Source organism: Serinus canaria, chromosome 4A (assembly GCF_022539315.1).
Source record: "Serinus canaria isolate serCan28SL12 chromosome 4A, serCan2020, whole genome shotgun sequence".
NCBI lineage: Eukaryota > Metazoa > Chordata > Aves > Passeriformes > Fringillidae > Serinus > Serinus canaria.
Window position 1 is genome coordinate 9855633 of NC_066318.1, and position 24268 is coordinate 9879900.

Here is a 24268-nt window from a genome sequence, read left to right on the forward strand (position 1 = left end):
TAGTTTGGACCAGACATTTTCCTCAGCTACCCTAGCTGACCTGCAGTTCAGCCAATTCACACTTTGTCATCACTGAGGCAACCTTGAGACTTGCATTCTTTTTGGTGATTTCATAAGCCTTCAGAAGTGCTGTTTACCATGATAATGTATTCTTCTGCCAAGCAAATCCAAGATTTTCCACAGACTTCTCATGCAAAGCAAGGGAAATCAAGCCTAACGTCATCCTATTAATGCTGTGGTAGAACATGCAGCTTTAATCCACAGCTAATTCAAACAACTAAGATCAAAAAAAAAAGGATTATCAGTTCAGGTTGTCCTGCTTTTAAATGTAAAATTATTTCTTAACTCCTCCTGCAGATAAACAAGCTCAGAAATCTTTGTGTAGCAGGGATCCACATTAGCATTTGTGTTTGTATTGAGGGTTTCTGCCAGAGACTGGACAAAATGAGGCACTCCAGTGAGTGCTCAGGGACCAACTGCACTGGGAAACTACACAGCAACTTGAACCAGGTAAATAGCTTCAAACAGAGTTGATGTGGCAAAAATTCACACAGAAGTGAAGATGGACAGCAAGTCAGACATGATGCAACTGTTCAGCTCACTGGAGCATCTTCCTCCTTCCAAAGCAGTTGGTCCTAGAGGACACAGAGGCACCACAAAATGCAGCAGAGCCAGCACAGTGGAAGGGCTTTGAGCTGTGGGTCAGTGCAAGCAGCTGAGACAGCCAAAAAGGTCTTCTCTGATTGAAACAGCTAGTCCACTCCTCCTCCTCCTCTCCATTCATCCTGTGGCTCTGTAATCCCTGCCTAGTGCTTAGCATGGGAATCTGGTGAGATGATTCAGATCATGGAACTGTCAGATAATTATTCAGTTTATTTTCCTGGATTAATACCTGCCAGCTAGCTGAGCTAAATCAGCCCAAGGAGAGATCAAAGCAGCCATACAGGCAGGACAAGGGAGGAGATGCAAATCCCAGCCTGGACAGAGACTGTCCTGCTGAGGAGCCACAAGCTGTGCCATCATCTGACTGCAAAGGACAAGAGCAAAGAGATGACTTCTGCAAGGTAACAAGGGAGGCAGGTGTCAAGAGGAACAGTTTGGATTAGTTGACTCAGGGATATTGCATCACAAGCCTCTACTTGTGCTGTTCCATTAATTGCCATTCACTCTTACCATGTACAGTGCCACGCTCACAATACCTTAGCTCTTTGACCATGTTGGTGGTGAGGCTTACACAAACCCATCTCTCCCTGCCACTCCTCTGTGTCACAGTTTAGTGGGACATACACCTGCCTGCCTGAGCTCTGGGCACACCTTGTGCCCAAGCTGGTCTGTGGCTGAGACCCACTCCTCAGCACATGGGAATTTTCAGCGTTCCCAGGACACCGAGTCACCCAAATTCACAGCAATTCATGGCCCTCTGTCAGTTTTTGTACCTGTACACTTTGACATCCAAACATGGTTCTCTAAATGTAGGCCTGGAAGGTAAATTTTGGTTTTGCAAAAAGCCCAGCCATGCAGAGTCACTGTGAGCAGAGTGCTGGCAGAGTGCCGGGGGATGGCCTCAGCTGACCCCAGCAGCTTCCCGCAGACTTTCATCAAATGCAGTTTGCACCAAATCTAAAATTCCAAGTCCTCAGACTCACACCAAGTAATGAAGAAGAGACTCAAAAAATGTTCAATTCAGTCTAGAATTCTTACTGACATGTCCTTAATTCTGAATGCTTATTAATTTCTTGGAAAAAGGCAAATGTGAGCTGTGAACCATTATTTGTACATATTCTTGAGGAGGAGACAAATAGTTGATCATTCCTGAGCTAATCTAAAAAGCATTAAAAATTCACTCCACACTCTTCATTTTAATTACCTAAGTCAACAATGAGTTCTTTCAAATGTGTTTTATAATAAGTTCCTACTTATGTGTTATGAAAAGGGAAATTAAAGCTAAATATTTTATAATTTGTAATGGTAGAGAAGATTTTAATGTTAATTCAACATGTGTCAGAAATAACTCCTAGAAAATCATGCTAAGAATACAAAACTATATGTAAACAAAAGTGGCCAAATACTACGAAACACTCATTATACTTTTGTTCAGTGGTGAGTCTTGTTCTACAGATAGCCTAAACTTTCAGTATTATATTAATAATTTTGCTATCCATTTTTTAATAAGTGGTGTTCCATAAAGATTAGAAATTAATCTACCCTGACTTTCACCCAATAAGCTTAACTGCTAGAGGCAGCAAAAAAAAAAATCACCTATCTAGCCCTAATAAAGAAGTTTTTTTAATATAAATACACATTACATTTAATAAGTTTGTATGATAATTTCAACAATGTCCCTGAGCTTTTTAAATTACCTTCCTGCTGTGTCCTGGAGACAACACTGTTCTGGCTTTTATTTTCAGCAACTGACTTTATTAATATAATTTTTTACACCACAAGAAAGTTCAAAAATGTAAAGTTTTAGGTGTTTCAAAAGCATTTGAGCTTTTTTTTTTCTTTAACACCTAATGGAAATTTGTTCCTCTTAAAGAAGGTTACCTAGGAATGCACAGTAGAGCTTTCCTGCAGACATCAAGCTGTACATATCTGTACTAGAAGAGATGTTATTTCTATGGTACAGCTTATCTTATTTTCCCAATTCACATAAACTTTGGCAATCTGGATGTTAACTGCAGCTGGTCTTGGCTTTCCCAGCAGTGTCACAGAACATTAGTTAGGTCTGTAAATTCTTAGTCAGCCACAGCTATGCCAACAAACCATCCCTGGAAGCGTTCAGGGCCAGGCTGGATGGGGCTTGGAGCATCCTGGTCTTGCAGAAGATGCCTTTGCCCATGGCAGGGGAGTTGGAATTGGATCACCTTTAAGATCCCTTCTAACCCAAACCATTCTGTTACCTGGGATCAAGCAAGGGACAGCTTTTTTAGGGGAGACACAGCAGTACTACATGGGTTATGCCCGAGTCCAGTGGGACCAGCTCTTCAAACTTGAGATGGAAATCAAAGGGATTTGCAAATGTCCTCAAAACATTAATGCTCAAGTCTTCCTCTGTCAGCTGCCAGGTTTAGTGAACGTGCTCCCTTTGGAAAACTGAAATCAGCTTCCAGTGTGGAGAGGCAGCAATGTGCACTGTCTATCTCTTCCCTATCCTCCACACCACTGAGGAACATGTGATGGGAACTTGCCACAGAAGTTCATGTGAAATTTAGTACCATAAGAAATAAATCAATAGGACAGATTATCCCCAAATGACTGATCTATTTTAACATAAATTTATAAAGAATAGAGCTGCAAAAGACTTCAGGATCATCTATTATCATTTCAAATTGAATCATACCTGGCATCCCTGAAAAGCTCCCAGCAACAGAGAGCAGGACAATTCTGTGACAGGCAATTCATACCACTATCAGACCATCTTCACAAATATTCTCTCAATCTGAGTTTCTCTTGCTGCAATACTCCTTAGCCTTCTCTTCATGCATTGCATGCTAATATCTGACACTGAAATATATTAAAGGTCACCTCACAACACCACAACAATCTAATACAGTTGTGGGAATAAATTCAAAGCAACTCTTTCTGCAAAACTATTGCATTGAATTTATTATCATATATCTCACCAAAATAATTTTCACAGTAATTTCCAAAGATTCTGTCCTTGCCCAAAGTGGGATATAGTGGCCCATCCCAACAAGACTCAAAGAGTGAGATTCATCTCACCTGACCTGAAACATTTGTCTGAAATACTTTTCTATTACAGTCTGTTATCAGACTGGAATGCTTAAATTTATTCAGCTATTGATATTTATCCTTTCTGACACTGTCACGAAGCAAGACTGTAGCATGCATATAAATCTGTTAAGCCAAAGAAGAATTATTTGGAAAAAATCCTAAGGAAAAAGCAAGTCCAACTCTAAATTGCATCTGCCCTCATTTCTGGCTCTGAACGATGTTAGGGAGGTTCATAACATATTCCAGCTATTTACAGTTTTCCATGAATTACACAAACATGGACATGCCTTAGCCCCTCAAATACCTTTTTTTCTTGTGTCTTCTTGATGTCTTCTAATACTTAAATTCATATTAAGTACTCTCTTTCCTGCATGATTACATGACTGATTACTTGTTTCTATTTTCTCTTCAGTAGATTGTTGGGTTTTGTTATGAAATGAATTAGTGATTCCAGAAAATAAGCTTTTGTGTGGTCTCACTAGCACATAAAAAGAACCAAAACAGCACAGCTGAAATCTGAGTAAAGGACAGGCACAGGCACTCTTTATCTTTTGCTCAGTATTATCTCAGGAGCTGGTCTATCAGGAGGCAAAGAGGCATTTCAGGAGGATGGATCTTCCTCAGAGAGACAAGAATTGCAGAAAATAGCTACTGAATAGGCAGTAAATTCAGAAATTAAATGGGGGGGGATCTAAACTTCACACAGCCCTGACTATTATTTGGGGTACATCAGACATGATTATTGCACAGCTATCAACTCTATCTACCAAAGGCAAAACTTCTTCATTCCCCAAACTTCACTTTAAACCTTCCTACTGTAAGTTCTATGTAGAAAACCTTTCTGGTGTCTTGCCTTGCAGTTACCTAACTACCTTTCTTATCTTCTTACCACAGGCCACAACATATAAAATAAACCTACTGGAACTAAAATGCCATATCCTCACTGTTTGTTACTCACAATGTTTCACTATCCATAAAGTGGTGGTTTTAATTGGTTTCTGGAAATAATCCTACCATCATCTCATTGAACTTATTCTTGATGCATTAGGTAGTCTATAAATAACTCTTCTGGCCTCCAGTAGGAAGGCTGCCATTAGCACTACCATGTATCACAAAATATATGAATGAAATTGCATTTTAAAACCCCTTTAAGGTAGTTTCTGATAATGCTACATCTATTTACAAGTATCTTTTTGAAACTGGAAGCCTCAATTTGCTTGAAAATTTATTTGTGTAGAAGAGTAATCAGTGGACAGACAGAAAGGTCTAGAGGGCAAATACAACAGAGGCTGGGGAAATGACAGAGCAACTTTTTCCTCTTCTGAGATCTTTTATCACACTTTTTTCACCCAGCTTTATTTTTCATCTGATGAAGATTTTCTTCCTGATCCAAATCCAATTTATATATATATAAAACCTCACTATATATCGATTTTGCTGGGGTTCAAAATGGTATTTTTACAGTACAAAAATTTAATCAATACAGCCTGAAGAAGCTGGACTGGTAATGGTAAACATACGAAGAGATATTTCATTTCAGGCAGCCAGAGCACTGAAAATTGATACCACTGAAAAGGATTCCTCATTTGGCACTGGGAACATCTCTGTTTACCCAGCCACAGCACTGATGTAAAGGAGAACACAACTATGCTGGGCTTGCCACACAAGAGACTTCAGCTGCAGAACTTGTCTCTTTTTTAGAGATGATGCAGGTTGGCAGGTTGGACGAGGCCAGTGTGGGCAAGGTTTAAAATAAATGAGCAGAAGTGTAACTTAATAGCAAGGAAGATTAGACTGACACAAGGGCAAGGAGAAGCACAAAGAAATCTGACCAGGACATTTTGTTGCCCAAGTAAATGTGGAGTTTCCTTGTCAAATTTGGTCCTGTTTTATAATTTGTCTTCACTGTTTCATTTCAAGTTGTACTTGTAGCATGGCAGTGAGATGTCAGTCATCACTGGAGACTTATACTCTGACTAACAAGCTCTGAAATCCTCTGCAACACCCCAAGAACCACAAGAGGAAGTGCTGTGCAACGTCTACCTTGTTGAATATTTGGTTTGATCAGGAAACTGCTATGAAAGCAGTCCAGAACAATCTGTCATGGGCTGTAATGAGCGAGATGAAAGCAACGCCTTTGCTCACTCACTCACAGAGGGGGAATGCAATTCACAGCTCTTGGACTGAAAAGCCAGTTGTGCAGGAAAAATGGGAAACCTGTTGAGCAAGTGACAGACCACAAGATTCAGGGAAGGCATGAGGCCTGTGATAACCATGAGGAACGTGGAGAACAACCATGCCTTTGTGGGGGAAAGGGAAATAGGCAAAGAGATGGCTCTGTAGGTTCATACAATATAGCTGTCTCACAGGTACAGCATGAACTAATAGAACATCAATAGAAAATAAAGACTTTGAGACACCTATTTTCAGCAGAAGTTCACCAGATTGTCTGAAGGGATCAGGATATGTCCATAGAAGCAATAAAACTTCTGTGGTACACAGAGGGATGATTATTAACACTGATTCAGGCTCTGCTCAGAATATAAAGATTTCCACAATTATTTAAATACTAAGTTTGATTAGTGATATCCAGTAAAAAAAGTAATTATTTATTTAAGCACTACTTGCAACAAGTAGGCACCATCTTTAATTCACTGGCTGACAGGATGACCTTTGGATATGAGTCCACTCCCAAAAACTGTGCTGGTCTGTGCTCTGAATGTTGGACGTACTTGCTGACTTCAGTAATAAACATATGTTTTACTTATCCGATTTTGAAAGAGCTAAATATGCTGAGAAGGCTGGCATTGGCATTACTTCTCAAAGTATTAGAGGAACAGCAATTCAGATTCAGCTGTGCAAAAGCAATGGCAGCCCAAAAGTGCCAGAGATGCCATTGTTGCCCATATCAGACCCAGAGCTGGCACTCAGAAGGAAAGGGCATAATGATCTGCAGAACACACATCTATGCAGTGGGACTGAATGCTTTTAAAAGTGATTTTTATCTTATTTTTTTACTGAAGATTCAGTCTACATGGACAGATAAAAACCATGTTAACCTTGGAAAAGAGAAGCTTCAGGCTGACCTAGGTGTGGCCTCTCAGTACCTGAAGGGAGCAAAGAGGAGGGAGAGGAACAGTGGACAAAGGCATGTAGTGATAGGGCACAGGGAAATGGCTAAAACCTGAAAGAGAGCAGGTTTAGATTAGGTATTAGGAACAAACTCTTAACTCTGGGGGTGGTGAGTCACAGACACAGGCTGTCCAGAGAAGCGTGGGTGCCTCATCCCTGGAAGTGTTGAGTGCTTATCAGGTTGGATGTGGCTCTGAGCAACCTGATCTAGTGGAAGATGTCCCTGTTCACAGCAGGGAAGTTGGATGGTATCTTTAAACCCAAGTCATTCTGTGATTCAATGAAAGAGTGAATCAACTAAAATAAGGCTCTGTGTGTTCCCAACAATCAATCTGTATTACAGGAAAAACTATTGTGAGAAATCAAAAGTCATTACTAGCTTCTTAGTAACATCTCAGGTTCACAGGCAAAAGCAGATGAAGAAGCCGGCCTTGCTTCCTCCCATTTTAGCACAAATAAACAATTCCTTGGACAAACTCAGCAGTGAGGCACAATGAGCTCTTGCACAAAGCCAAGGAGTGCAGCCTCAATTAGCACAAGTTCCTCAGCACTCAGCATCTGCCCATGAACAGTGTGTCCAGGCAGGGAGCAAACGTCCCTGAGCTCACAGCTGAGCCTGGGCAGGTGAGTGCAGCCACAAACAGCTCCCAGTAAATAAACCATAACTTCCTCTGTGCCAGCAGCACAAACAGAAATAGCTGCATCTGGCAGCTGCTCTCTGCCTGACTGCTGCCAGACCAAAGGTGCAGCTCATGACTTGCATTTTTTCTGTGGAGCCTGGTACCAGCTCCTCAGAGCTGGCAGAGGCACCACCAGGCTGGCCACCCTTCCTCAGGGCATTTTTGAATTCAGCACTTGGGGGACCAGAGCAGGAGTTAGCAATCATGTGTCATAGGAACAATCAGCTCTCTGAGCTCCATCAGAAAATGATTTTGGACCCCAAAGCGATAGACACTATTTTAACAATCTGTTTATAAAATGGCCAAGGCTTCCTGGACTGAAGAATGACACACCTGAATGTACACTGTAGCTAAAATACACAAGGAGTTTTTGCACCATTACCATTAAAATGTTGTTGGATAATTATTATAAATTTAATTTTATTTAAACATATTTAAGCAAATGTCCTTAAGGAGGGCAGTGACTGGGAAATCCTTGCATGTCTACAGATATTACCCTTGCAACAAAACACACAACCAAAACCCTTAGAAATGCATTATGTAGGGTAGTTCTAATGGGTTTGACTTCTACCAATAGCAATTGCCTATTTTCAGGAGAAGTTAAAATTCACAGACTCTGCTGCATAAATATGTTGAGATGATAGCTATTTTTGTACAACACTTACCATGACAACAAAAAATATTATAAATATCTGCCTTTTAGGGACTGATGCAGCACATTTTGCACAATAGTTGCTCTGAAATTCACTGAAGGACAAAACCTCTAGTTCTATTGCTCTTTTGTACCCTTGCTCTTACAATTCCCATTTGTGCTTTTTCAGCTGTGAGGAAACAGAAGGTCACTCTAACACAAGAGCCCTCCTTTAAAGCATGGAGGTATGGATAATTTGCGAGAGTTTCATCTTTGGATTCAGCTTGGCAGATTTCAAGTGGAAGATTTCCTATGTCACTCCTGTTCTGTTGTTCATATGGGCTACTTTTCTCCCTCCACTGCAGCATCCACCAGCAGAATTCTCCCACAGCTCCTCTACTTCAGAGCCCTCTTTTCCAAAGGGTTATTGTGGAGTACAAGCCTTCCAAAGTCAGAATATCCATCTTGACATTTTCTTAAACACACACTGTTGATGAAAGACCTTTCCATCCTATATCCTGTCAGTTGTTTCAGCATGGTTCTCCACCCCTGCTCAGTACATTGAGTTCTGTGGAGGTGATAAGGTTGAGATGTAAAAGAGGGATGCAGGCATTTAATTATAAATATACACCCTTAAACCCTTGCTTACCCTAATTCAAAGGTCCTTGAACCACTTCAGCACCTCAGTTGCCACTAAAATCCCGCTCACTTGCCAGGTTTTGCTACTAGATAATGACAGCAGCTTTATGTTAAGAGCTCATTTTGCAGTCTGCAGGACCTTGCACCAGTGTTGCCCAAGGATCCTAAGGAGCATCACTCCCCTGGGGCTGGCCTAGCACAGAGCACACTGAGGGGGACATTCCTGACAGGATGGGCTCCCTGAGGAGGCACAAAGACATGCAGACAGAGAGGAAAGGCTCTGCCAGCCTCCAGGGTGGAGGGTAAACCGAGCCATTCTGCCATCACCAGAGCAATTTGGGTATCTCCCTCCTGGGTAAGCCAAGAATTGCTGAGATAGAAGCTTCCAAAACTGGGTCTGTGGATTCCACCCTGTGGAAAAAGTAATAGCTTGCTGTGGATTAGACTAGGATTTACAAAAGCTGACTTAACTAAATTGCATTTACATTGGAATGAGGAATATTTCCATTAATTGCTGAATGAGGTGCAGACAGCAATAGATTAAGAATCCTAATTTTCAGGAAGAAAAAGGAAAGGAAAGGGCCATTATTTTTGGCATATCTGCAAAATAAGCAGCAAGCAGTTGAAAAACACCCCATGTTTCCTCATTGTATATCTCATACCCTTGACTTTATCCTATTTCTTAAATCAATAAATTACTACATCAGGTATTTTTGGTTCCCTGTGGACTGATTTAAACATAAAGGATAATTAATTTTTATTAGAGTGCTTCTTCTCTGCCTTAAATGTCTCATGTTTTAAATTCTGCAGCAACACATATTAAGTGTTCCAATCTTTAACTGGTATGTTTTTAATAGAAACCTTGCTCACCAGATACATTTTTGCAAACTCTTGCAACTCTACAGGAGATACAAATCAAACTAGTCACACATTGTTTTTTTCTCTTCAATGAAATATACAGTAGTAGGGGAGAGTCTTTCTACAATGTCAGACAATGTACAGCAGGGGAACTTCAATCATCCTTTTAATTAGCAGAGCAGTAACAGGCAAAGCTCCTCACAAATTACAGAAAGAGGACAGTTAGATGAAATTAAGCAAGTCCATCATTTCTTAAGAACAAAACAGCGAAGGACGTTTCCAGTATAATTAAAAAGTTCTTGAGATTTGTCTGAAACAGGGAGCAGAGTGGCAGCACCAATGTGCAACTGAGCAGTCTACAGAAAATGCAGGACATTACATCATGGACTGAGGAAATTTCAAGGCTATTTTCACTACAAGCTCTTTGTAGTGAACATCCTTGTCCTTGGAAATCAGAATGACTGACACCCACACATTGCAATTCCCTAAACCTGAAGAGTTTCTGATTACTATGAAATGGGTTCACCTAATTATTTTTTCAAGCTGCAGTTTTTGATGTTTAATTTTGAAACCTATTTGAGATGTCTTGAACTATATTAATATACTTTATTATGCCTTAATTTCTTTTTGAAGTACTTTACTGTAAAAAAGGCAGACTTCTAATGATTTTTAAATTACTCCACTCTGCACATATCAATTTACAACAATTACAACATTTTGCATTTTTCAAAGCACTTCAGTTTCAAAGACGTTTTTTGCTTCACAAGATATCGAAGGAAGAGGCTGCTGATTCATTTTTACCCTTTGTAAAATTACCACCAATCTTGCTAGGAGAGCTTAACCAAAAATAGATATGCTAAATATATACCATCCCCATATAATCATTTTAGGATGAATGTTTTTGTGACTAAGAACTGCCAGTATTCTTTTCCCAATCATAATTACATTGCTTCAGTGATATAAATGGATTCAGCAGAATTATGACAAATGTCCTGGAGTAAGGGGACAGAAACTGGCCTACTTTGTCTGAATAGAGTCTAAGGAAATGAATGCAGGACAGCATGTCAGAGGCATCAGCTCTGTCACAGATTTCTCAGTCCATAGTATTTTAGGCACAGTGCTGCAATTAATTAGTGACTCAGGGCTGGATTCTCACCTAAAACACACTGGGACTGCACTGTTGGTATCACTGCAGCTACACTAATTTATGCAAGGCTCTGCCCCCCTGAACAACTCTGTCATCCATTTTCTCTTGATTTCTCTCCCTTAATCTCAAGGCTCCATGTTAAAGGCGTCAATCTGAGAACAGAAGATGAGGTTTTTTGTTCAGTTGATGCTGCACCTTCAATTAGCCAGAGCTTGCCTTCTACCTGACAGGAGCAGTCAGCACTCACGAGCTTGATTTTCTCTTTCTGAAAAGCACTGCCTAGACACCTCAAGGGGAGATGACTCATTAACATCAAGGCATTTTGGGTGACAGCCTATAAATAAAGCAACAAAGATCCATAGACAGTAAGTAGAAAGATAACTATACTGAAGTCCTGGTGATATTAAAATAGTGCAATATCAGTCTTCCATCCTACTGTCTGTGTCATTTGTCAGCAGACAGCACCCCTACTGCCCAGGTCAGCTGAGATGTATGCTGAAGGTCTGACTGAGAGTGGATTTTCACATAACAGGGTTCAGCACGGAGTAAAGATGCTGAGACTCTGAAACACTCCAAGGATGACCTTTTTCAGTACAGGTGATTTTCACAAAACATATTATATAATCAGTCTGACTTGGAACAAAGAATGAAATTTCTGTTCTCCACATCTCGTAGAGGCAGGGGAAGACTAAATGAGAAATGGAACTCAGTCTCTCCTGCATTTCTCTTGGGCACATCTACTGTCAGATGGCTAAATTGGTAATGGTAAATGTCTTCAAGCACTTGGTGTGACTTGCCAAAGGATGACCAAACTAGAAAAAAACCCCTAAAATTAAATGAGCAAAGTGATAAACAAGATAGCAATGAAATAATTCCAAACCAGAATGTGTTCATTTGTGTTGTGAGCATTATCATGGATTTTTAATTTTCAGTGTTTTATATCAGAGAAGCATTTGTTTTTTCACAGGCTAATTATTAGAGAGATGAATTCACATTTCTTTTTTTTTAGCATGAGCTAAAGCCATTCCAATGCTTAACCTGTTTGCTCTATGGTTGGTGTTACTGTTGGGAACATCTTGGACAATGTAGAGCTGTAGCAGAGCTGGTGCTGTTTCTTTTTGTCTTGGAAACACTTTGAGAATCAAAATGGTGAAAGACAGCTCTTCTCAGAGATGTCTGTGGATCTCTGCCTGAGATCAGCTTAGCTTGACCCTGATGCCTGTGCCTCTCTTGAGACAAAATGGACCTAACTCCCCTTAATCCTTGCACAGTCCAAAGAATACTGGCAGGACATATGAATGTTCAAGGTACAGCAAGTAAAACAACCAAAACCATAAAGTTCCTGTCGAAGAAGATGCTGGATCTCTGTGTATTTCAGCATGGACCACACCACAGGTAAAGGAGTAAGCAACATCTGCCCAGGCCAGTAGGAATGGAAGAGTCAACCACATTACTTGAATAATGACTGCAGGCTTGGGATCCTTGCAACTGGAATTATTACAGCTGTGTCCCAGGTACAGCACTCGAAAGAACTCTGCTGGAATAATTCTGTGGCTTCTCTACAAATTTCTGACACTGATATAATTTTGAAGCAGTGAAAGCCACAGCTTGTTTTTGACCTCCAGCATTAAGGCCAGTTGGCAAACTGGCACAACAGACTAATCCATCTCCCTCATGGTAAATACATGTCAGTCTATACCCATACAGAACAGTTAGAACACTTTGATCTTGTCCATATAATGAACCAAAGACAGACAGAAGGTACTTTTAAAATTTCTTCTCCTGATCACATATGGCTGTCGAAAAGACACAAAAACGTTTTGATTGGTATAGCTAAAAACCTGCCAGAATCTTTCCAGGGTGAAGTTCAGCTGATGCTGCCTAAAGAAGGCAGAAGACTCAGAGGCATATTACCTGTGTGCTTGTAGTGAGCTGATAGGAAGAGCCTTTACAAAGATGCTCATAAACTGCAAGGCAAAGCTGAAATGAAAACCACGTCATCTCTGGGAGAGGAAAATTGAAATCTGAGCTAACAAATGAAAATTACTTTTCATGGAAGTTCAATATTGTGGGGTAGAAAGAGGCAAAATATATCTGAAACAGATATCCACCTAAGGATATTGAAAGGAGAGATCTTAGCAAAGTTGAACAAAAAGCCAGCCTAAGTTGTGTCTTACAAGTAGTACAAGGATTAGCAATACTAAGTGTTTGAAAAACTTTCAAGCCATATTGAACTGCTTTTATTGAGAACCAATTTAAACACAATGAAAACATATCCTCACACCTGCTTTGGAGTTCTGCCAGAGGATTTTCTGGCCCCCAAGGGATGGCAATTGTCTGGCAATAACTTTAAAATAGAAGGAATATCTGGAGGTGTGCAGTGATACTGGGTTCAGGCCACAAGTCAGAGCAGAGATCAGGCTGGACACTGGAAAGGACTTCAAATAATTTGAGTCTTTCACCTCACAGAAAGAAACATGATTGCAAGACTTTGCACCTATTCAAACTAGGAGTGGAAGGTGCACTTCCTAGCAGAGAGGGCCAGACACAATTGAAACAATTTATCTGGGAAATGGTAGACTACCCTTCATTTTCTGTCTCTGTGTGAAATGTCACTTTCAAAAACTGAACAGAAACTATGACTGTCAAGCAAAAACTGAAGGATGATTGTTATTTTTTGGTAATGTTCTTCAGAAAATCAAACAACATGAACAACATGGTCTTTTTCAGCCTGAAAAAACCCATGAATGATTTCAGAGCTCAGGCTGGGCCTCCAAACATTGGCAATTCTTAAGGATATGCATGAGTCACAGTTACCCTTCATCTCTCTTCTTCTACCCATACTGATTGCTGCCTTTCCCCAGTCTGCCACTTTTAAAATGGAAGTTTATATTGTTTGAAGAGCTAGAGATGGGTAGGTAGGGGAAGGTATCACAGGGTTGGCTCATCCCTCTTCAGGTTGGGCCACACTGTATCAGGACCAATATACTCAAAAACATTCCAGAACCTTTGCTCTTTCTCCCTTTTTAAGTCTGCAAAGATATACTAACCTCTATATTAAAAACCCCATGAAACTAAATATAATGTATCCCTGTGTTTTGAAAGTATTTGGAATTTGCTGGGGAACACAGAAATCCTCAAGGCAAGACCCTATATTCTTCAAGGTGCTATAGAAGGCAAATTTTCACAGCACTGGGAATGATGTGGTACAGAGATGGCAAAGTGCAAGGGTTTGAGGCAGGCTGAGAGACTGCTGGCTTCCCAGCTGCAAAGCTCTGCTGTTGTCTGACTCCAGACAAGCAGTCTGTGCTTTACCCATTTCATCCTCTTCACTGCACAGAACCTCCCAACTTTCTCCATTCCCATGTCACAACTCCTTTGTTGTGACCTTGTTACTCCTCTCACGTTTCCCTACTAAATTCATTTATGTTTTCCTTACTCTCTAAAATCAAGAGAGTAAGGAAAACATAAATGAATTTAGTAGGGAAATAAATTTTCAACATGCACAGCAATCACTGATCCTAGGAAGAGCATCTCAGGCACAAATGAACATCTATACTTCAGTCTAACACTCAGCATATTGCCAAGAGCATCCTGAATCTAGTCTAACACCTAAGAAGAAACATCTATTTGAAAGGACAAGTCTGAAGCATCTGGCTATGCTGCCTGTTGGTAGTTGGAAAAGCATCCTTTGATAACTCGGGATACACTAGGGGTGAAGAGAGGTATTTTCTCTACTGGAGGAGGTAAAGAGGTTCCCTTCCAAAAATGTTCAAAACAGCATTGGAGGTTATTTATTAGCCTTTTGATTCCTTACTTAATATCTAACTGCCCCATGCAGGCGACACAGCAGACCCATCTGAGACTAACATTGCTTTTTGAGCTACAAAACATTGTATTAAAACAGAATTAGTTTGCAATATTTTTGAGTAAAAGATTAGTACACATAGCTAACACCTCTCTTAATTATTTGCTTCATTAATGGAAATACTACTATAATGCTAGGCTTCAGAGAGTATATTTAATTTATAATAAAATATAGGATAAAATTGCAAGCAACTAGGCTTTTGCTGAAAACCAATAAAAAGTCAATTCTTATCAAAGGAGGTGCCATATCTGACAGTGTCAGACTAAAATTGCATGCATTAATTTTGGAGTGTAGAATGAATGCAAGGTCCTTGTAACAAACACTGAAAATTATTAGCAGGTCAATATTTTGTTGCTAAAAAATTCATCATGTAGAGGAGCATTTTATAAGTCCCTACTTAAAGACCACAATCACACACTTTGAAGATCTGTGCAGAAATTTATACTGTTCCAAGTGCTCTTCTGAATGATGATTGCAAAGAAAAATTGGTGACTTGGACTACTGGCTGTATTCCACAGTATTCAGCAGATCTGTCACTTGCATCTGTTCTCTACGGGGATGTGCTACTCATCATCTGAGATTCTGGCTCTGTGGGCTCTACAGGGGAAAAAATAGTGGTACATACATTGGTAATGACATGCTCCATTACAGAGCAAAATGTGCAGAGTGCATTTATTTCAAGGAAATGAATTGTAAATGTATAAAGCACGCTGGAAATACATTTCAACTCTTAATCCAGTTTAGGGGGATCAAACCTTGATGGTCCTCTGAGAAGGAAGAGAGTTTTTATCCCAGCATGAGAGAATTATAGTCTTTTTTGTTTAAAGACTTTTTTCTTGACAGAGCTTACTCATCAGTCATTGTATTTGCAATTTTTTTTTAACATCTTCCCAATCTCTCTTGGAACAGTGGATTCCCTGATTGCATGAGCCTGACAGGTGCTCAGCAGCTCAGGTGAGAGTCACATTTGCCCCCAGTGCATGCCAGGAGGCATCTGCCCTCTTGCAGGACTACTCTGTTCTCTGTGTCACGCCACCAGACAGAAACATTCTTGTCACAGAAAAAACACATTTCATATCCTTGGCAACTGAAAGCCAGCTGCTGACAAGCCCATGAAATGCCATGCCACAGTACTCATGGTTCATCCCTACCTTGCTTTTTGAATTCCTATTAGCACAGCAACAGCAACCACTCTCTGCCTCCAGCAGAAAGCACAGGCACTGTTGATAAAGCCAAGTGTCCATCCTACCTGTGGAGCAGTCTGGTCCTGTCCACTGTGGCTCACAGCTGCAGAGTCCTGTGTCCAGCAGGAAGGTGCCATGGCCCGAGCACTGCTCCTGGCACACGGGCAGGGCAGTCTCACAGTTGACCCCTCCCCAGCCCGTGGAGCAGTGACATTCCCCTTGCACGCACACGCCGTGCCCCGAGCACATGGGATCCAGGCAGTCCTCTGGAAAGCAGGGAACAATCAACTTAGAGCACAAAACTCACACCTTTACAGTTAGTTACAGTGACATACATCAGGGATTTAGATTTATTTGATGATTGTTTTTTTTTTTTTGTGGAAATACCCAACAGAAACAATGTTAACAAACACAAGGAAAAAAGAGTCTGTTAACATCTGTGTAAAAGGCTAAGTCAAAAACAAGGGAAAGAGCAAGCACATAGACTGTTAGAGGCCATATGAATCTCTTCTCTTGGATTTTGTCTTATTTTAAAGCACAGATTCCCAGGACAGATCTATTGCTATGAGTTGGTGAGGTCTGTGCTTCAGTAGCAGGGCTGGGAAACAGCTGGAGCAATTAATAGTTAATTCTGTAATTATGCTTTGTATTTCCATTTGGGTATTAGTGCACTGTGTTTTATTTACATCTGGGAAAATTAAGAATTATTCTTTAACTTTCCTGTGAAAAGCTTTCTCTATAGCTGAAAATTTGCTACAAAAAAAGGTTACCCATAAGACTGAGTAGTGAATCTCTGACTCAATGCTTGCTATAAAAAAAAAAAAAATCCCATACAGATAAAATATATGTACTGGGCAATTGCAGGTAATGAACAGCTTCATAAAAGTCATAATGTACTGATGAACAATTTGCAAACAAAGAACTAAATTTGTTCTCAATTTGGATTAAACTATTCCTAGTGAAAAATTCAGCAGCTCTGTAGAGGAATTTAAATCAGCTGGTTAGTGCTGTATGAGCAGCATATTCTTTCACAAAGCCCCAGCACTGCTTTAACAAGACAGGTTTTAAGCAGGAAGCAGCCAGCCTTCCCTGGAGGCTGCAGGACTGTGGAGCTGAAGGATCTGTGGGCTCTGAGTATGAGAAACAATTAGCCAGAAGCCTCTTGATGTTATATCGTGCTTCAGACTGATGTTAGAGACTCTGTGAAAGTTCTGCTAGGTATTTCTCAAGAATCAGCACAAGTACTGCTTCAATAATTTAACTGTAAACTTAACAAACAGTATCCTGTGTTACAGGAATGAAGAGATGTTTTCTGCTCCAGGAAGGGAAGGCTAAATACTTCAGACATAGAAATCAAGAGCCTCCAGTTTATAGGACCTTTCAATCTAAAAATAAAGAAGCAAAGCTTTATCTTTTGAACTGTTTTGCCACCAATTCAACATTTTATTTCAGGATTTGTTCTGTACCTTTTTAAGCCTTCCAGGCTTGTGCACAGTGTAATTCTGAGAGAGGGAATCAGTGTTTCTGGACCATGCACATCTTGCTAAGCATAGGACAAAAATACACAGCAATTTTCCCTCATCCTGAGACAGCTCTTTATTTTGCTGATATTTTAAAATTAATAGAGTGATTCCATTTTAGGAATGATAATCTGGCAGGACAAATTCAAGGGACCCCCATAACAATGCATACATGGAGCTACTGGTGCTCCCTGGATAGTACATCTGCTGCTGTGTCTGTTAACAGCACTGCTCTAGGATTAAATCTTGTTTACATACAATAAAATAATCTTAATTCCTTACAGAATTCCCTAACTACTGCACAAGCTATGTTTTACAATACAAACTGAACAGTCGTATCAAGGACACACTGTTACAATAAAACCCCACTGTACTTGGTTACACAGGTTTGTTTCATCCACCATATTTCAGTATTTCTACATAATTACACCTTATTTTATAATTTAAATAAGTTTCTTACTTTAAAAATCTCATCTCAGTTTCAATAGCTGTCTGAGTACACTTATGTCATTTTTTTCCCCAAACCATTTTGCAGGATCTCATTATGGCAAGAGACAAAGCAACTAAAAACAGCAGTCAGCCTCTCAGCAGCCACAGGCTTGTTCAGCATCATGGCCTCACTGAGGAAATCTGTGTATTACTTGCTTTTTCCCATTTGGGTTTTCTTGGTTTCTGAAACTACCAACAATTGACTATGTCAGAAGCATTCTCTTGATCCTCCCTTTAAAAACCATTCCAGGTATGTCAAATCTATCAAATTCATCCTGGACATTTTTCTGACTAGAGAATTCAAGCAACATAAAATGCCTCCTGTGTGTGCTACTCAAAAGAATTACTGAAAATCTCTATAGCAGGACACACAAAGTATGCTGTCAGGAGCTCCAGGCTAAGGGGACTAGTGAAAAATCATCAAATCAGGGAAAGCAAGAGGAAGAGTTCTGCTTTCTGGAGCTATGCACAAGGGAAAAAAGTCACAGCCGATGAGCAATCTCAGACATGCTGAGGGAAACAATAACTGCTTCTGTTTATAGATGAGGGCAGAGACACATCAGTACCATAACCAGCAAAAACACAATACCTTCTTCTCACAGAATTTCCCACTTTTTGTTAGCCAACCCTTAAAGGATGCCAGTTTAGTACTGTGAGCAAAGGCTCCCAGTAAAAATGACATATGACAACAGAATTACACAATATGTTCTGGTGAAATAACCTGTTTGCTGCCCCTTCAGCTTTATATTGTCAGAAAAATCTAAGATGTAACAGAATGAAAAGGGGAAAAGTTGATTACAGTTGTCTGATTGCTTTGGAGAACTACCACATCATGTTTTGTTTAAATGATCTTCTGACTGCCTTACCCTGAGCTTTTGGCAAAATAAAAATAAATAATTTTATCTTTTCAAATGAAAATGTGAACTTTATGTGATCAGTTCACAGGACTGTTACCAAGACCTCCACCTTTGAGAAACTTCTATCTTAACATTACTTTCCATGAGACAGTAAAGGTAGTTTTGAGCAAAATAGTTCTGCTTCACTGAAAGCTGATCACATCCCTGTGAGTTTTTACCTGCCTTAAACCAGGTGGAAATTAAAGACAAAAATCAAACCCCCCTGACTACAGAGAAGGAAATGTCACAAACCTTCCTCACAAATCTCTCCTTTGTATCCAGGGACACAGATGCAGACCCCCATGATGCAGGTACCATGGCCAAAGCAGGTTGGATCAATACACTGCTCTTCTGGAACATCACACTCCGGACCTTTCCAGCCATTTCGACACACACAGTGACCTTTCTCATATTCTCCATTTCCACTGCACAGCACTGGACAGGAATCTGAAGAAGGCAGATTGACCTTTTTAATGTATTTACATACTTACATAGATTAACATTTATTGCATTTATCGTTCTGTAAAATTGCTTTTCCACTCCAGCTCCTCAAGTCTTCATTTGGTTCAAGGGCTGTTACAGACTGAAATCTTTGAACTAGGCAGTGCAGCAGTAATACAATGTCCTTGTCTCCTCAGTCTACCTCTCTTGTACACCTTCATTTTGACCAGAAATGGGATATCTCAGAAGATAAAACCACCTCTCCCCTTGATTGGCCTCTGCAGAAAATTTGCAGGGGTGCCTGATTTTCAGTAAGATTAATATTTATCTCCTGTGAACTGAAGCAAGATCCTTCCTTTTTTCTTCTAAGAAGCCTTAATATCATTGAGATTGTAGCCATTTCTGATCTGTATGTAAACCATCAATATGGAAGCTTACTTTTACAATCCAGTATAAATTTCTGAGCCAACTGAGTCTTAAAAAAATAAACCCTACATTTGAGGAGACATTGGGAAATGATGAGAACTTCTGGACATCACATACAGTGGATAATGGATAATACTGACAGAAATATCTGAAACAGAACTAAGCTTACTTAACATGCTTTTTTGCCTTAATGCTGGAAAACTGTCTCTAAGCTGCTTTAGGTTTCTTATCTGCACCCTATTCAAGTTAAGACTACAGAAGCATTTGATTTACTTGATTTACTTCACTTTCTCCAAAGTGAAACTATTTGTCACTTTTAAGTAACAGAAAACATTATGCTATGCTAACCACCTATTAAAAAATGCATTTTACAATTACAGACAGGATGCAAAGGTGGATGGAGGAACCCATTAAATCTGAAAGTTGGGGAGGGAGAAGTGGTTGATCCGTGTTAACTCAAGTACAGCATAAAGAAACTTTCCACATGTGTGCTTGCACTGTATCTGCCATCTGGCTGGAAAAAGGAATTTAATCTCCTTTAATCACTTTGAATCTTTGCAAGCCCAGCAGTCACACACCATAATCATGATCCCTGTCATGCACCACGGGTCAGTTAATATGAGATTACCTTTTGCACAATCAGGACCAAGGAATCCTGGGAAGCAGTGGCAGTGGCCTGAGATACATTCTCCATTCCCATTGCAATTAGTAGAGCAGTCATCCAGGATTTCTGTTTATTCAGGCAATTGTGCACAAAGAAAAACATAAATTGGTTGAATTTGAAATGAATGGAATCTTCACCTCACTCTGCAGGACACATCTCAACATACAAATAGGTGCAGAACCAGTAAAAAGCCCATTTTCATTCATAGGGAGCATAAAACAAAACTCCTGTTCAAGCAACTTACAAATATTTATTAGATTTCTTCTTGACAGCTTTGAGATAACAGGTGCATCATTTATATTACAACAAAAAGCTTTTAAAGTAAGTGTTCATGTAAAATTTACCACCATTAAAAGCACTGCAGGAACCTGAGTATTTGCTGAAAAATGTCCACCTTAAACACTTTCTTTTCTTGCTGAAGTAATTTGTTTGAAACCTGTTTATAGAGTAAATTGCCTTCTATTGTGTTCATTTGAACCATGTGAATTGAATCCCCTGGAGAAGGGCAGGATTTCCACTTCTATACAATCAGATAAACAAAAAAAAATAATCTTTTGTACAGTGATGAAATTCAATCTGATAAAGAACTAAGAACTAGATTTGAAGGGAAAAAACCCCACCTTCAGCTCTGATTTAAACTTGCCCATGTTTTATCTCACATCTTTGGATAATAAGCTACTTAACCTCACACATCTGAGGACAGGCTCCTATCTGTACATGGATTAGCTGGTTCCAATTTACACAGGTATTTCCTACAGGAATGCAGTGGATTCACTGATTTCGATGGATTTTCCATAAAGAATATGAAGTAGATTGAAGCTAAGAGGATCCTGTGTGGAGCAGGTCACTGTCAGACCAGCTCCAGGACCGAGGGGCTCTGCAGCCCATGCAGGTGCTGGATGGGAGAGAGGCTCTGGAGCCAGAGGAGCTGGGACTCTCAGTGGCCACCTCCACTAAGAGATGAGGGGAAGTACCTCTGGCTATAGGAAAATGGGAAACTTGACACCTTTCCCACAAAATAATTGAGGAGAACGAAGAAAAATCAGATATACAATTAATAAAAATAACTGATATAAGGGTATTTCGACCATAATTATGGGCACTTAGATAAGGATTAGTTCCTCTTGAAAACTCCTATAGTTATATGAATTCATTCTTTCCAGGATATCAGTTTATACTAAAAAACAGACATTTGATATGCATCTGTTTACCAGATATCCACAACCTGTACACAGATGTCTGTTTCAAAGTTAAAAAAACAAGAAGAAACAATCAAGTTATGATTCACATGAGGACCTAGATGTATATCCTCTAGATATATAGGTAGATTTTTTTTTGTGTGTGTGGAAAAGAAGAAACAATCAAGTTATGATACACAGGAGAAAACCAGGAGAAGATGATACACAGGTTATGAAAACACAATTGCTGGCAGTATGCTCAAATGCACAAGTATATCCTTGCAGCAGCATGAACAGACTTTTTCCCAAAAATATCTTGCATTTTGAAGATGAAGCACAAGGATTCCTGCCTGCACTGTGGCTCACACACTTCCCCCTTTCCTAGTCTCTTCTGCTAATTGGCCACAGAAGGGATGGACAACAACTTTGTTACCACATGCAACATGAATTAAAGTCTGGCAATTAATTTCATTTTTGGGGTGGGGGGTGTGGGGGAAGGGGAGGAGTAAAAGTTCTGCTACTAAATGAAATATTATTTAAACCATCCTGTATAAACCCTGCTGTCTTACAATAAAAATAAACAAGGGCTCAGGAATTTGGACATTGGGCTGGGCTGGAGTTTGGACAGGTTTTATGGTCTGTGTAGAGCACCTGCAAAGATGCTTCATAAACTGCTTGACTCAGATGCAATTGAATAATGGCATATTTTCTTGCAGAAGGTCAACTTTTTTGAACAGAGCAAATATGAAATTTTACACCAGAACCAGTCACTAAAACTCTATGTCAATTTCTAATTTTTTTGCTTCAAGGCAAGTCCTTCAGAATGTGGATATTTGAATCATACTGTCCTGCTCTGCAAGGTGTTTACCACACAGTAAAAATAGCATCCACTTGCTCTCAAGAGCAGATGGCACGTCCATTACTAGTAAAGACATCTTGCTCAACATATGGTAGAGCAGGTTAACTAAAGGGTATAGTGGTTAAAGTCTTGCAGCAAACTGAGACTGTCATAAATACAACACTTCACCTAAATTTAAGTTCCAAAAAAGCCCTATGTGTGAGGACTGCTCACTCCAACACCTACATCTGCAAACACTTGCCCAGCTATACATGTTAAAAAGGCAGGAGGAATCTCACATGCAACCAGGACACTGCCTCCTGGATTTGTCCTCTGTATTCCAAACAAAATGGTGCATTTGAGTAACTGCATAAAAAAACCAGCATCCATCCATCAAACAACACTCACAAACAAATCCACAAAAGACTTTCTAAATTACAGCTGACTAAAATACTGGAAATAAAGACTTAAAGCCTGGATAATTTTTGTAGGATTTATGGCCCACATGAGTAGAGAGGGCAGATATAATCTCTTTTACTTGGACAAAGATAACACCAGAAATCATTCAAGCAATTTAAGCTATCATATAAAAATCTTAACACATGAAAGCTTCACACTTAATTTGATAACATCCATCTTTAATATACAAATATTGCTATTTGTCTAACATTGGCTTAACACGATGTTGCTCCACTGAGGTTAATTAAACTAAGCTGAAATAAAACATATTTAAGAGAATACTTAAGAGGAACTGGAATACATAAAAATAATCTTTGCAATGTAATAATCATAATTATGTAGTGATTTTTCTTACCAATAGCTGTAGTTAGTACAAACACTTGCTCTACTTTCTTTCCATCGTTGTAGAATGCCATATGCCAAGCTCCTTGATCCATGTACTCAATGAAACCTGTCTCTTGCAGGGAAGTCAAGATCAGGTTCCTGGGAGCTTGCTGAGGCTCCTCTGAGGTTTTTGGTTCCTGTTTAATTAACTGTTTTCCATCCATCAGTTTTACAAAATCAAACTGAAATAATAATGAGCAAAAATTAACCACCTAGCAAATATTCATTAATCTACTCTGCATGTCTCCTTCAAACATGAATTAACAGTTGAAATCTTAAGAGGAATTGCCTAAGTATTCACCAAGGCAGACAGCAATTGCATAACATAGTCAGTTTGGCTTAAGTTTACATCCAAAAAGCATCATTGTAGTTCAGAAATGTGGCATCAAAACTGGCAGAGCTGTTTGCTATGGCAGGGTAAAATCAGACTTGCTGCACTAGATACAGCAGATTCAGTCAAAAAATTACATCTCTTCAATGGGAATAATTCCAAAATTCTCAAGGTGTAGTGCCTGTGCAGATATCCATCTCAAATGCCAAGAGCAGTTTAAAAATCTGTAGTTCTTTACCAGATTTTTAAATCCTTAATTCCCCGCTTGATATCACTATCAGATATCAAAACCTCAGTATACTTTTTCTTTACATTTAATTTTAGAAATGCAAATAAGTATATAATTTTTTTACAGGAAAGTTGTTAATACCAGCTGGATGCTGACAACTTCAATGTCTGTTAACCTCAAAGCACCAGAGATTTCTATGAATTCCTGTTCAAGAAATACATAGATTTCTCTAGGTTTTTTAGGCATTCTGATTTTCAGTAAAGTTCATTGTCAGCTCAACAGAAGATCCAGTTTCAATTAAAGCCAGTGACAGCTGAAAGTGCTTATTTCTAATATCAAAACTCTAGTAGAAATTTTTTGAGGTTAGAGTAGATGATCTCCAGTGGTCTATTAAAGACAATTTTTCCATGATTCCATGTATGTTTATCACACTCTGTGGAGTGTGATCCTGCTATAAAGAAAGATGAAAAATTTACTATCCATAAAAATGACAGCTTCTTATGCCAAATACATTAGGCCTAAACAAAAGGTTGAATGTG

General features: G+C 39.5%; 1 protein-coding gene across 1 annotated transcript in view; it reads right to left on the reverse strand.

Annotated features, from left to right (window-relative positions):
* The window catches only part of TENM1 (teneurin transmembrane protein 1), a 301248-nt gene that overhangs the window by 102467 nt on the left and 174513 nt on the right, over positions 1-24268 (reverse strand). Inside the window, exons 8-11 of the mRNA XM_050974517.1 lie at positions 23141-23351; positions 20275-20376; positions 19032-19226; positions 15940-16140 (exon numbers count right to left, since the gene is read on the reverse strand). Coding sequence (XP_050830474.1) covers positions 15940-16140; positions 19032-19226; positions 20275-20376; positions 23141-23351 — 709 coding nt within the window. The remainder of the gene's footprint in view (positions 1-15939; positions 16141-19031; positions 19227-20274; positions 20377-23140; positions 23352-24268) is intronic.